The sequence below is a fragment of the Setaria italica genome, chromosome IV (genome assembly GCF_000263155.2).
Source record: "Setaria italica strain Yugu1 chromosome IV, Setaria_italica_v2.0, whole genome shotgun sequence".
In the NCBI taxonomy this organism is placed as follows: domain Eukaryota; kingdom Viridiplantae; phylum Streptophyta; class Magnoliopsida; order Poales; family Poaceae; genus Setaria; species Setaria italica.
This window is the reverse complement of record NC_028453.1, coordinates 36,085,665-36,099,804: the sequence shown is the minus strand read 5'-3', so window position 1 is coordinate 36,099,804 and position 14,140 is coordinate 36,085,665. Positions and strand designations below refer to the sequence as shown.

Below are 14,140 nucleotides of genomic sequence, written 5' to 3'. Positions count from 1 at the left end.
GTTCTGAGGCATCGCGTGGCTGATGAGATTAATAGACGCGATGGTAGCTAGGGGAGTACGATGGTGACACGTTTAAACTGCTTCAAAGGCGTTATCCAGGTTCTGGATTGGTAGGTCCGCTGTAAGGCGGCGGCAGCGGCGCTCTTCTTTTGCGGCGTTTCTTGCTCATCGTCGAATTTTTTGAGCTTCGGTCTGTTCTCTGACAACGTTGGCGGTGAGTTCATCCTGTGAGACGTCATTGGGGTGACGCTCATATCATGGGTTTATATCCTGTTGCTCTTCTTCGTCATCTTCTTCTCTAGTAATGACAGCGAAGAGTTCTCGCTCTGGAGAGTGGCTTCCCAAGCTTGAAGTGATGACCTCCGTGGTGCCGCCTTCCTCGTAGATGGGCGATAGAGGAGCTCCTCCTGGTACGGGAGAGTGTCGAGATAGGTGTTGAGGCACGAATCGTCATCTTTGGCAAGAGCGGGTGGCTTCATGTTGGGCCAATAGACGAATCTGCCTTGGGGAGTTGATGTGATTACCAGGCCCTACTACGGACCTCATAAAGAAGTCTCCTCATCCGGATCCAAGTAGTAGTCGAGATCCTCGATCATATCCATAACGGATTGTGATTTGGACAGGGCAGCCTGATAAATAGTGGTCGCGTTGCGGAGTTCGAACGGGAATCGACTCGGGTGGTAGTCCAACTCGCATGATGGCTTATGTGCCGGCTCGTGAAAGTCAATCCAATGGGCGGGAGAAGTCGAGTTGAACTCGGACTCGTCCCCAAAGCCTCTGACTAGGTCAGAAATTGAAAATTCGCCGAAACTCTCGATGAGATTCTCCAAAGCTTGGCGCTGGAGCTTCATGGTTTGCTGCTTCTTCTCCGGGGTCGACGCAATGTGGCGGTGGAAATTTCTAGCGTTGTCTGCGATGCAAACCCATGAGCCGAAGACAAATGTCGCGCCAGTTTTGAACGTGACGAATAGCTTGATGATGGCTTATGCCAGCGAGTTCGCTGGTGGATTCTCGACGAGTGCCCCTACCTGGCGCGCCAGCTGTCGGTGTTTAAACCTAGCAACCTACTGAGGGGGGTGCGCGCCATCGGTGTTTAAACCTAGCAACCTACTGAGGGGGGTGCTCGAGGTAGTGTTTTGGTTAGTGGGGCTCGTCGAGATCAGGAATTCGAAAGTAAACGCAAACACACGATTTAGACAGGTTCAGACCGCTAGATTGCGCAATACCTTACAACTAGTCGGATACAACTAAAGGAGTTCTACTCTTATTACAACGAGTACTTTACTGATTCTCGACTAGTTCCTGTCTTTCCATGTAGACTACGCCGTCTTGCGCTATGATCTCCATGTCAAATGCATCTCGGTATCCAGCTCCATATTTAGGACTATCCAAATCTTCTGGTGGGCCTATAGATGTATATAGGATACAGGCTTTGTAAAACCCTGGATAGAATCCGAAGGAACACTTTGAAAAAAAAAGAAAAGAAAAATCTGATGGAACACTTTGAAAAAAAGAAAAGAAAAAGAAAAAGGGAAAGAGAGCAATCCAAAAACCCACCTTCCATTTGTCCGTTTCCTCCGTGGCCATGTGCGCGAAACGCCCCCACCTCACTCCCCTTCCTAATAAGCCCCACTCTCCCCGCCCCCTCTTCCGTCTTCCCCACCACCACCTCCTCTGCCATCCTCGCCTCCTCGCCTTCCTCTCACTCCTCGCCGAAACCCCACCCCCCAACCGGATCAGGGCGTCGCGATGCTGGTGGAGGCGATCCCCGCGCTGTGGAGCGCCGTCCACGGGTGGTTCACCCCCGCCGTGCTCTTTGTCGTGCTCAACATCGTCATCGGCACCATCGCCGTCACCTCCAAGGCCGCCGCGCCGGCGGACGGCGCTGCCGCCGAGGGAGAAGGCGCCGCCTCGGGTGCGGGTGCGGGTGCGGGTGGCGGAGAGGAGCCGTACCGGAAGCTGTCCCGCGTGCCCTCCATGGCGTTCGAGCGGCTCCGGTCGTTCAACCTCAACCGCTTCGCCGCGCCCGGGCCCGAGCCCGCCGTGGCGGGGGAGGTGGATCTGGGGTACGAGGAGCAGCCCCCCGCGCCGGCGGTGGAGAAGGAGGAGCCCGTGGGTGAGCGCGAGCGCGAGGTCGAGCCGGAGCCGGAGCCGGAGCAGGAGCCGGTGAACGAGCACGCGGCGGCGCACATGGAGCGGAGCCGGTCGGAGGCGAAGGCGGAGGCGGAGCTGCCGCGGCTCCCGGCGCGGCTGCACAAGTCGGCCAGCGACAGGTCGGCGTTCGCGCACTTCGAGGCCGAGGAGGTGGAGGAGGCCGTGCGTGCGGTGGAGGCGCGGCGCCCGGCGACGACGAGGGAGGGGGCGCGCCGCGGGCGGCGGGTCCCCGTGGCGGAGCCGGAGTCGTCGGACTCGGACTCGGAGGCCGAGGCGGAGGAGGCCAGCGCCACCGCCGCCGGCGGCGAGGTGGACGCGGCGGCGGACGCCTTCATCAACAAGTTCCACCACCAGCTGAAGCTGCAGCGCATCGAGTCCTTCATCCGCCACAGGGAGACCGTCCGCCGCGGCCAGGCGACGGCCGCGGGCGTCTAGGTGGGCGCGCGCCAATCCGAGCCGGCCGAGTTGCCAAGACCGCAAGCTCTGCAAGACTGCAATAACGGAGATGGTGAGCGAAGAAGATGAAGAAGAGAAGGCGTGTTGGGGGGATTGGACGGAGGAGATGGATGGTAACTCCGTTCCTTGTTCCCCATCTGATTTGGGGTTTTTTTTTCGCGTTTCCTGGTGCTAGTACATCGTAGCTCCATGAGTTTTGGATAGAACCCTTGCGCAATGCGCCATCGCATCATGTGAATCGATAAAGGAACAACCCGTAGCTAAGTTGCTGTAAATTATGCCTGTTTTTGCAAATGTGGCTTAAGCATATGCAAATTCTTCATTATTTTTGGCTGAATTCGAGTGAGATTTGAGTATAGCGATCGCGACGCTTGCGGCTGAGCACGGCGACTCCGCGTCACCAATCCACGCGCACCGCTGTGCCTGGAGCATAGGCATGCTAGAGCAATGGCGTTTGGAAACCGTTTGGTAGAACGAATTCGGATTAAAGATATGAACAGTGCCTAGTCACCGGGCTGTAATATCAAATCCTACTCACCTACTGATGAAGATTTATAAAGCTGTTGGTGGCACTGTTTGATTGCGTCCGCGCTAGTGGCGATTAAAGATAGGGCACGGACGATCACTGCCCACTCAGCAAGCAGGAGAACACGCCTACACGGCGGTCTCTGAAGAATCAAGATCGCCGCATGTCCGGACGCACAGAGCATGGACAAGCGTCGCTCTGGTTGCCCTGTTCGTCGAATCGCCGGTCGCCGAAGCTGTTGTTTACTGCGGGCGCATCTGGAGCTGTCCCCCTGCTGCCCCGTCGTGTTCCGCCGCTTTGTTTACTCCCCCTCGCCTCGGCGCCCTCACATGCCCACCGGCCGCACGGGCTTGGCCGCATCCCCCACCGGCTTCCATGGTGGTGGTGACACGACACCTGCTCTCAGCTTGGCTACGTTTACGCTTAATCATCAATCGGGACCACAGCTGGGCGGCGCTTGCAGCGCCGTAATGCCGTATAAAATTTGTGATCCTGCCAGCAGCTCACTATTGTATTGCCGTCACTTATGTTGTGCGTCCGTCGATCTCCACGTCTAACAATTTTCTTCAGAAGCTTTGGGTTTCGGCAGCTGTTACCCTGCATCCGTCAAAGCTCGGGTTTATCTGTTGCTGCGTCTCCGGCTTTCAGAATTTAGAGAACGAAAGGCGTTTTGTTGCCTTGCCGGGTGGAGGTTCTCGCGTTCTGTCGCCTGGCCGTGTTGCGCTCGTGTTTGTGCGTTCGTTAGATGTGGACGCTGATCTTTGTTGCCCTCGGCGATGTGCGGCGCACATGCGAGCAATGGCATCGGATACTCTGTTTGCGAGAGCGCGCGAAATGGGATGGGATGAGAGGGAGGAGGGTCTTCTTTCGACTAAGAAGGTCTTGTCTCCTAGATTAGGTAAGCTGGATTATGGTCTAATTACAAATAATCTGAAATAAGCTGCTGTGATCCCAACGTGGTCCAAGATGATCTTTTACTGTAGTGCTCATGACCTATAATCTAATTTATATAATCTAGGTGAATTATAATCTCAAACAAACAAGACCTAAAACAGGTGCATTTTTCGATAATAAAGCGGTGCTTTTCCATGACGTGCTAGGTCATTTGGATTGGGATCTATATCATGAATGTTCCACCTAGGATTGGAACGTTCGATTCTTTCAGCGCAAGAGGGGATATTTGTTTCACGAAAGGGAGAGGGAGAGGGGATATTTGTCCACCTCTACTGGAGGAGGACCATGACCACATGGTTTGCAGATGATAAGACTCGGCTATCAATTTGTTATTTTTCTCCGTTGCTCTTCTTAGCAAGTGCTAAAATTTAGCCCATGTGAAGTTTAGCACTTCTATCTATTAACACTCCTGTTTGGACATATGGCCAATGGATAGAGCTAAAGTCCATGAAATATCATTTTTGCCCTTTTATCTCATCACCTCCTCCCTTTCTTTCCCCTTTTTGTCTTTTTACAATCCATTAGCACCTATTTGCTCCTCCTCACTAGTTAATGCTTTTGCACTTTTTGTGTGGGCTAAAGTTTAGCCCTTCCATCTCGTTTAGATGGGCTAATGCATAAATATGTTAAATTTTAGTACTTTTATCTATTAGTTATGGGATCCAAACAGGCCTTAGAAGCTTATCATTTGTACATCATATATTAATTATAAGAACAAAACCAATCTAACATTCTTTTTGTTGACAAAAGTTCCTCATGTTTGTTCAGAAAGAGGATGTAAAAAAGATGCCTGTTGGCATCGTCACATTGTGGATTTGTGGCGGTGCACCATCATTGCCCTAGATCCACGTCATCATGACCTACCGCCAAGATTGGCGCCCGCCCGAATGACAAAAATGCCCAGAGTCGTCAAGATTGATCATTGTCCTTCAATAAAGGAATTTGAGCAACTTCGTAACTCATAAGTTGGAATTTGAACCGTGCATCCAATTTGTTGCTTCAGATAAACACATGACAAGCTAATTAGCTAAAAATTAATGTAATTAATTAGCTTGTATCCGACGTCATATTAAGAACGGAAGAAATAACAGTCTCAGAGAATAAATAATCAATTGATCAAGATCATGAAGATGTTCCTCAAAGGCCACGTCCATGTACGATAATGTCTATAGGCACCTTCTCTCTCGAGCCTTACCGGTTCATTTCCTAATTAGGTCTCGTTCAGTTCTCTTGGAACCACTTGAAACGAGATCTATTCCGCACGGATTGATTTGATCCGATTTAAAATCTAGCATAACACAAAATAACCGTTCGGTTCGGGTCTTGATTCTATTCCAGCTGGTTTTGATTATTCCGACCTCTTAGCGACTTGGAATCAATCCCTATATTTTGACCTCCGGAACGAAACCCTTCAGAATCGAGGAACACAACCGGATCTACTTATTCCCCTCCATAAACTTCCATGATTAACAAATCAAGATCATGAATTTGTGATCATTACTGTCGTCCGACCCAAAACGGAAGCATTTTGGACCACAACTAGGGCCACGCCCCGGGTCCACCCCTGTTTATCAGTACCATAATCTATATGATGTGATGCTGCATACTACGTGTATTAAAGAAAATTTGTTCGTGCGTGCTCATGTGTGGCTCCGTTGCTGTCTTTCACTTTAATAAAATATAGTAAAATATTTGAATCAACACGTACCCACAAAAGCAATCTTCGGTGCCACCTGACATTTTCTTAGAAAGGGCAACAAGGAATAACATAGCATTTCTTTTTTTTATTTTAAAAGATCGTACACTATAAGATCCTCCAAGTACATGAGAAGTGAATAATGAATAGTATTATTAGTATGAAGCATATGGACCTTTTCCATGCATAATGTCAACTCAGCATTATCACATAAACTTCGATGGCAAACTCCCGTGCCGCTCCTGATGTCAAAAAAGAAGAAGAAGAAAGGAAACCAAGCAATGTCATAAGATACTTTGACTTCGAAAAAGATGTCAATTATTTAAAAAAAATGACAATTATGTTTAAAGTTGCGGTCCCATGCTATTAGGTGAGAATTTTCTATTGAGGCTAAGTTCTACTCGATCCTTGAAGTCCTGAATTTTCCACAATAGAAAGAACGTGTCTAATGGTCCAACGTAATATCAAATCCTTTAGAAGTAGTTTAAGTTCCAATGATAGTGGCCTTTGAACTGGAGAGTCTACTAACCACAATGTCATCGGTGAGTTCTCACAGGCTCCGTTTCGGCCAAAACAGACAGAGCCCCAACTCACACATCCTACAAAGCATTTCCTGTCTCTTCTGCAAAACTTCAGAGGTGAGCTCTTTAATTTTCTGTGTGAATCCGGCATGGCTCGCGCCTCGCAGAATCACAGTCCGACTAGGCGGCCACCACCAGCAGCGCGTTTGGATAGAGCCATAGGGCTCTTGTGCTGTTGTGCAGCACGTGCGAGGTGGGGCTACGTCGCTCCGAGGAGTTGCAGTGCAGGCGACTGCCGACTGCCCCTCCCCTCCCTCTGCCTGCCGGTGTCTGAAACGCAGACCACCACTCCCTTCCTGCGCAGCAACAGCTTGTCGAAGCCAAAAGTGATGGGCACGTGCGTGCCAACCGAGCACGCACGCGGATTCGGTACACATGCCGTGTGGTTGGTCTGAACCAGCAGGACGGAAGATCTCAATCCTGTACTGCAAAACTATTTTATGGGGATTTCTCGATCCTCAGGCCTCAGCTTGTTGTTCGCCGTAGTGCGGAGTGCGGAGCCGCACCATATTTGCGGCTCACGATACGCCGGGGCCGGGCTCCAGTTCATCCGCGCGACCGGGGGGCGACCGGGCGACCTGCGAGCACGTGCTCTCTGGGTGTGGGCAGCGGATGAGAATGAGGTGAGCTGGAGCGCAAGCGCACAACGACGAGCTCGGCGCCGGGGCCGGGCGGTGGCCTATTATCGACGGCAGGACACGGGAGACTGCCGGGTCGCGACCGGAGGAAAGGAAAGCTGCACGAGCGCTCGCGCTTGGGTTTCGGTGGGAGCACGGCAGAGTTGCTTGTCCGCATGCCTTCGGCTTGGGTCGCGGCGGACCGCCGGGTCGGCCGGCGGTCTCTGCGCAGTGTCGCGGTGTGGTGTGGGCAGCAGCGTTCGACATCCTCCGTTTTGTCTTGCACGTCCACTATTCTAGTTTTCTAGCCTTCGTGCAACCGTGCGTGCTTCAACCTTTTGCCGTGAAATATTGTTCGTTTTCACTTTTCTAGATATATATTTTTTTATGTATCTAGATAAAATATATATTTAAAGGTATAAAAAAGTTAAAATGATCAGTAATTTGAAATAGGAAAAATATCTTATCAAGACTGTTGGAGCACGAGTATGAATCATCGAGTTAAAGAGATCACTAACTCTGGCAACTTTTGGAGGTACTAACGAGTAACGATAATGAATTGTTCGTCTCCGTTACATGGGCGGCTTGTAACTTGTAAGGCGCCGCACCGGACCTGGGAGGACCCACACGTCATCCACTAGTACTTATCCACATTCTAGTTACCGTATTCCGGTCACTGCTGGCGCATTTCTGGTTGCCGCTTCCGCTTGGTCCCCCGCGACTCCGTCATCGGTGATCACCATCTGTGACAAGGTCCATCCATCCATCCATTCGAATGATTAGATTTTATTTTTGAAACGGAATGATTAGATTCTTAATCATAGGAGTATCATATTACGGTTCAGGCCATTCGCAAACTCGAAAATCCCAAATTTCCCTGTTGGTGGTATTGTATGAGATGTTTGGTTCCCGTTGGGCTGGGCCACGAAAGGAACAAGCCGTATCCTTTTGCCCGAACTCATGGCCTCATGGGCCGGGCCATCCAATCTCCGCGATCGTCATCGCGCGCGGATCCCCCAAACAAACTCACGGCCCATGAAAACCCTTCCCACCCCGGATCTGGTTTCCTGCTCGCTAGTAGTTTCATCCGGGGGCAACAAAGAGACGACGAGGCAGGCAGACCAGGCGGCGACCGCAACGGCAGGCAGCAGATCCGGCGTAATGGTAAGCCCTCCGCTGCCTACTCTCTCGCGTGGATCTGGGGTTCTGCTCGCTAGCCCGCTGTGCTGACGCGTGTGGGATCGTGTGATTGGTTGTCGCAGGCGGCGAAGGCGATCTCGAGCCCCGTGCCGGTGGAGTGGTACCCGTCGCTGGCCGCCCTCATGGTCTCCGTCGGACTCATGCTCACCGCATCCTTCTTCATGTGAGTCGACTTCCCCGCCATCTCTTACTGGCCCCGTATACCTTGCGATTTCGCGCGTCGGTTGCCTGATGACCCCGATCTGTTCGGATCTGATGTGTTTAGCACGCCTATTTTTTTTATCAGATCTTGAATTTACCTCTCTGACCATTCGGATTGGAGATCTCATATGTTGCTATCATGTGTGTGTTGACTTGATGTGTTTGTTGGCCGATGGACTGTCTTGTAGGCGCCATATAGGTTTTTATTAAGATGTTGGATGGCATTTACACGGGGGTTGTGCTGACCTTGATGTCATAATTGGGCCAGTGGGTTTAGCATTGATCGTGGAATTTTTCGTGTCTGGGGTGTGACTGTAGTAGCAGGATCCAGTGAATTTTGATGGAATTGGGTTCTTCCTGCTTTGGAGTCTATTAGCTCTTTTGCTGTATGTTGAGTTGATCCCATACATGTATTTCAATTTAAGATCTTACCATTACATGTGTTGCTATGTTGTGTTCGTTAGCTCGATCTGTTTGTGCTACCCTTATGCACTATAAGGGCTTGTTTGGATCCAATAATTCCCTTCCAATATATGTGGATTGAAGCGAAAAATGAGCTGATGTATAAACCCTTTCGGGATGGGTTTAGGTGGATCCTTACTGATGTACTACTAGTCGCCTTTTAGTAGGTTTTTTTGTAGATTTTAAACCTTGTAGAGTTTGATGTTGGGATGGCAGTAACACAGGCTTGGTAGTTTCTTCTTTGTTTTTATGTGTGTGAACGGCCTATCCAAATTATCATTTCCATTCTAACTGGTCCTAACAAATTTATATAAAAATAATGTCTAGTGCTTGTAGTTTCAGAAAGCCAAAACTTGTTTAAAACCCAAATTTAATCTTATGATTGTTTTCTTGGCTCAAGCATCGCATGCTGGCCTCATGCCATGTGTTTTGCATGCCGAGTTTTTCTTAATCGGTTCTTGAATTCACCTGTCTGACTTTTCGGATTGGAGATCTCATGCATTGCTGCCTTGTGTTTGTTGGCTTTATCCATAGGTGTTACCGTGTTAGCATCCCTGTCCTGTGCTATGCCGCTTGGGGAAAACTCCAATCACGGCAGAGACAGTATCCCGACCAATGGATTGTTTGTAGGTGCCATAGAGGTTTCTAGGATGTTGGATGACAGTTGCACAGGGGTTGTGCTTACCTTGATGTTGTGAACCGGGCCAGTGTTTTGTAGCTGTGTAGTTTACCTTGGAGTCTATTAAATTGAATCCATCCATGCATTTTAATTTGAGTTTTTTTTCCTTCATTTCATGTATTGCTGTGTTGTGTTCGTTGGCTTGATCCGTTTGGTGATACCATCATGGCGCTATCAGGGTTAGGATAACCTCAGTCGAGATGAGTGTAGGTGGATCCTGAATGATGTCTTGTTGCCTTGTTGGTAGGTGCTGTGCAGAGTTTAACCCCTGTAGATTTTGATGTTGGATGACAGAACACAGGGGTTGGTGCTTACCTTTGTATCTTGAACTGGGGCTGTGGGTTTAGGTTTGATGCAAGGTTTTAAATCTCCCACTGTAGCTTCCACTATAGCCCGCTATACCCATTTGAGGCATGTTACCACCATTTGAGTTCATGTGCAATTTAGCCGCTATAGCCCGATTTAGCTCTGCTTTAGAGTTCCACCGCTAAACCCCTTAGCCCGCTATTTAAAACACTGGTTTGATGAGAAAATTCTTGTCTGGGATTTTAGTGTGATTCTGAAGTGGCAGCAGCAACCAGTGGAATGCAATGGATATCCTTGGTAGTTGCTTAGTTTGTTTTGGAGTCTATTAACATTTAATAACTCTATGCTGAATAATGAGAAGGGATTTTCTTTTTGTCTTGTTGAATTTTGTACCCTGAGCTTGAAGGTTGGTTTCTGGAATAGAACATGCACCATGTGGTTTTGTAACTTGAAATTATTTGCTCTACAATAGTACACAAACCTTGGCTGCTTAGGCCTACACGATTTCGACAAGCTGGGGGGGGGGGGGGGGGGGGGTAATTGGACTGGTTAACCTACGCCCTGACCCGGACCAATTAGTGCAACTCACTCGTCGTGAGTGCAACTTACTACTGTTTTCTTCCTTTTTGTGTGTGAATCTATGCCTATCCTAATTATCATTGTGAGGCTAACTGGTCCTATCAAATTATGAAAAACAATGTCCAGCACTTCAGTTAAAACTATATTTTCTTCATATATTCTGGTACTTGTCTAAAATCACAAATTCAACCTTATGGTTGTTTTCTTTGGTTAAATATCGCATGCTGGCACACACATATGTGTTGTGTTGATTTTCAGTCTTAATCTTGATTAGCAAACGTATAATTCTTGTGTGAGCATTTCATTTTTGTTGCAATGTATTTTCTATCAAATTGTCTGCTCAAATATCTACCAGTTGTGTCTTGTGTGCAATAAATGAAATTGACCAGGAGCAGATTATAGGAATCGCATAATTAACTGCTAGCAGTAAACTTGTCATTGTTTTATGTGGAAATTGCTTACCAACAAACAGAATCTGATTATCTTCCAGGACATAACTAATTGTTCAAAATAAAAACAATTACATGAATTATTAATACTGTGAGTTGAATGATGAGCCAAGCCGTATGCTTCAAATTTTCAAGATAGATGGTAGATTTGTAGAGCTTAAATAAGGAGATAAAAATAACCACAGTGCTTTGCTAATGATATTTTTTGTCTTTCAGTTATGAAGCAACTTCATCCAGGCGGAGCCGTAGCCTGGCAAAGGAGATCACAACAGCTGCTATGGCTTCTGTATTCCTGGTAAGCCTTATACAGATCCTTTTTGTTGTACAATTCTGTGGGGCAAACAATTCATGTCTAAGTTAGCTTTGATTGTTCTGCAGGGCTTTGGGTCTCTGTTCGTGCTCCTTGCAAGTGGCGTTTATGTCTGACAACTGGCTATGCAAGTCGTTTGCTCCAGCCGTAATTGTAGGATATGCCAGATTCTGAAATTATGTGTTGTCCTAGTATGCACTCATTTGAACTTGTTTTAGAACAATGTATGAGAGCAACCGAGTTCAAGCGATCCTGATTGCCCCCCTCAGGTCTCCATTATACCATCAACCTACAACCACTGTTTCCTCAACTGCTGCTGATTTTAAATTACCGACATCATTTTGTATTTTGCGTATGCCCTGTGGTACCGTCCGAGTAAAGAACGATCTTGTTACCGCAAGGATATCTGCTGTCCGATGGAACCTGTAAATGAGCAATGAACAGACGAAGTTATGACACGATGATTTCACCGAAAGAAGAATCCAATCAGTACCAGAGCACACCATAAAGCAAGGAGCCTGGAATGGGATGAGTCCAATCAGTGCTGTTCAGGAGTGATATTCAGCGTGAACGTTTTTTCTAGATTGCTCTGTCGCAAAGAGTATCTGCATAAGAGCTGTGAACTGCCAACAATTTGGCGAACTGGTCAGCACTAGGCCTATAAATATGCTGACTGTGTGTCCTTAGATACTCCCTCTATCCCAAATTACTATTGCAGGAGCTCCAAACCGGTAGTATAGGAGCTCCGGTGGCACTGTGCGTGACGACCCGTACTAACGCCGCACGTTAGTACCGGACAAAAAAGCATTCGGTACTGACGCATTGGACGAATGCTCAGTTTTCCAGTAGCGGTAGTTCTATTAAAACATCAGAATTTGACACATTCATGTTATAAATGCGGTTGTTACATGGCACCATGTACCGACATATAACACGTAAGGCAGACATATACAGTTTGGGCGTGATAATCATAGAGATAATAACAGGGAGACGTGTGGACCCTTTTGATGGTGTAACAAACCGTAGAGACTTCACTGAATCAGTAAGAAATAGTGTTTGATCATTTAAGATATATATGTCCTTTTGACTTATCAATTCAGCTGAATTTGCATAGTATCAAGATCTTTAATCCCCAATTTTCAGGCATTAAAAAGTTGGAGAATCAGGTTGGAAGCCTCACCAACATACAAAGTAGAAACAGAATGTCGACAAATAGAAAGTTGCCTGCACATAGGTCTCAGCTGCATAAAAATTAACCGCATGGAAAGGCCTACAATAGGGGAAATTATTGAGAAGCTTAATTGCCTAGAAATTGGTCTAAGCTACATAGAAATTAACCACATGGAAAGGCCTACAACAAGGGAAATTATCGAGAATCTTAGTTACCGGGAAAGCACAAATTGCTATGTCGATGAAGAGGAAGGGCTACCTGAAGACAAGATATTATCACTTGCGGAACAGGTGGTGTGGATTTGCTTATTATGAGCTTATAGAATATGTAGAAAAAGCTGCACAGTACAGACACCTTTACACCCTTGCTAGTTTCAGGGTGATACCCTTATTTGTCCATCTTTCGGTCTTAATCTCTTGCCTGTCCATCCTTTTGTTGTGATGAAATAATTAACGTGCACATGCAGCTACTCTCTTTTTCATGAAACATAATGGATCATGAATTTCTGAGTTTGCCCAAAATCAAACTATTTTAAATTTGACCAAATTTATGAGAAGGGGTATTAAATAAGAGAAATTTTAGCATCTACCATATCAAAAAATAAACTATAAAATTATATTTCATAATAATAGATCTAATTATATTAATTAATATAGTAAATATTATTGTTCTTTCTATAAACTCGATCAAACTTAGAATAGTTTGATTTAGGATGATAAACTCAAAATCTCTTTGCCCTCTCGTTTCCAAATTTGAAAGCTTGTTGTGTCCATACTCCATTTAGGTCACTTAATTGTATAGGTCACCACTGAGAAGACGGTTTTACCTTTACACCACTCTCTACTCTTTCAATAGAATTTGCATATATGGGCATGCTTTTGACATCATGAGATGTATTTAAATTTGGATGAAAATTAAACAGCGTCTTATCGTAACCAGATAGAGATAGTTGATAAAATTAGCATATATTTAAAATTTTGTTGATTTTTATAACATTTTGACATAATTTACAATCTTTTGACAGTACGATGATGCGCTTGCTGCTCATGCTGCACTCAAGCAAGTTAATTTTGGGATTCAAGTGCTTCATGACAGAATAATACTGCCTATAAAGGATCTCTTAAACAAGGTAAAACTTAGAACTTCCTGCTTTATCATGGTTGATCAAACTCCTATCCGCACTTTCAGACTTTGATGCCCTAACAGAAACAAAACTAAGTAGATCACTCAATTACCTTTGCTACTGAAATGTCTCAATCTGTATTTCAAGTATGATCCATCTAGAACTTCATGTTATTTCCCGTTTGATTAACCAAATCAAGACATGTGCTTCTGCCAAATAATTTTGAGTCACATTAATTAGAAATTTATTTTTAAAAATAGGACATATAGATTAATTTACCTTGCACTCTCTCTCATTTGTTAAATATTCTAACACAATACTCATAAGAGACATAATTATCTTAGATTATTAATATATTGGTATACCTTAAGATATTTTTATTAGTAACACACGTAGATAATCTATATTCAAATTGAGGTGTTAGTTTAGGTTATTTTTAATTGCTAATGTGGGTAATTTAGATAAAAAAATATAATATTATTTTAAGTTATTTCTATAACGACATATGTGAATATTTTTTATAAAGATTAAATGATTACTTTAGGTTATTTTCTATAATTGCAGAGGTGGGTAATTTAGATATAAATTGAGGGTTATTTCAGACTATTTTCATCATGATAGAGATGGATAATTTTTTGTAGAAAAATATAATAGATCTAGTGGCCATGATGATAGA

At 45.9% G+C, this 14,140-nt stretch overlaps 2 protein-coding genes across 2 annotated transcripts; both read left to right on the top strand.

The window, feature by feature from the left end:
- The first annotated feature begins 1,640 nt into the window (after positions 1-1,640).
- Positions 1,641-2,947, top strand: LOC101775538 (translation initiation factor IF-2-like). The gene has a single exon (XM_004966004.2). It carries the CDS (start codon positions 1,750-1,752, stop codon positions 2,587-2,589), a length of 840 nt encoding a protein of 279 aa, XP_004966061.1. The 5' UTR covers positions 1,641-1,749; the 3' UTR covers positions 2,590-2,947.
- Positions 2,948-8,019: 5,072 nt separating this feature from the next.
- LOC101775136 (transmembrane protein 258) lies at positions 8,020-11,516 on the top strand. The gene is made up of 4 exons (XM_004966003.3): positions 8,020-8,148; positions 8,247-8,347; positions 11,077-11,155; positions 11,239-11,516. The coding sequence occupies exons 1-4, from the start codon at positions 8,020-8,022 to the stop codon at positions 11,284-11,286; spliced, it is 357 nt and encodes a 118-aa protein (XP_004966060.2). The 3' UTR covers positions 11,287-11,516.
- The last annotated feature ends 2,624 nt before the right edge of the window (positions 11,517-14,140 follow it).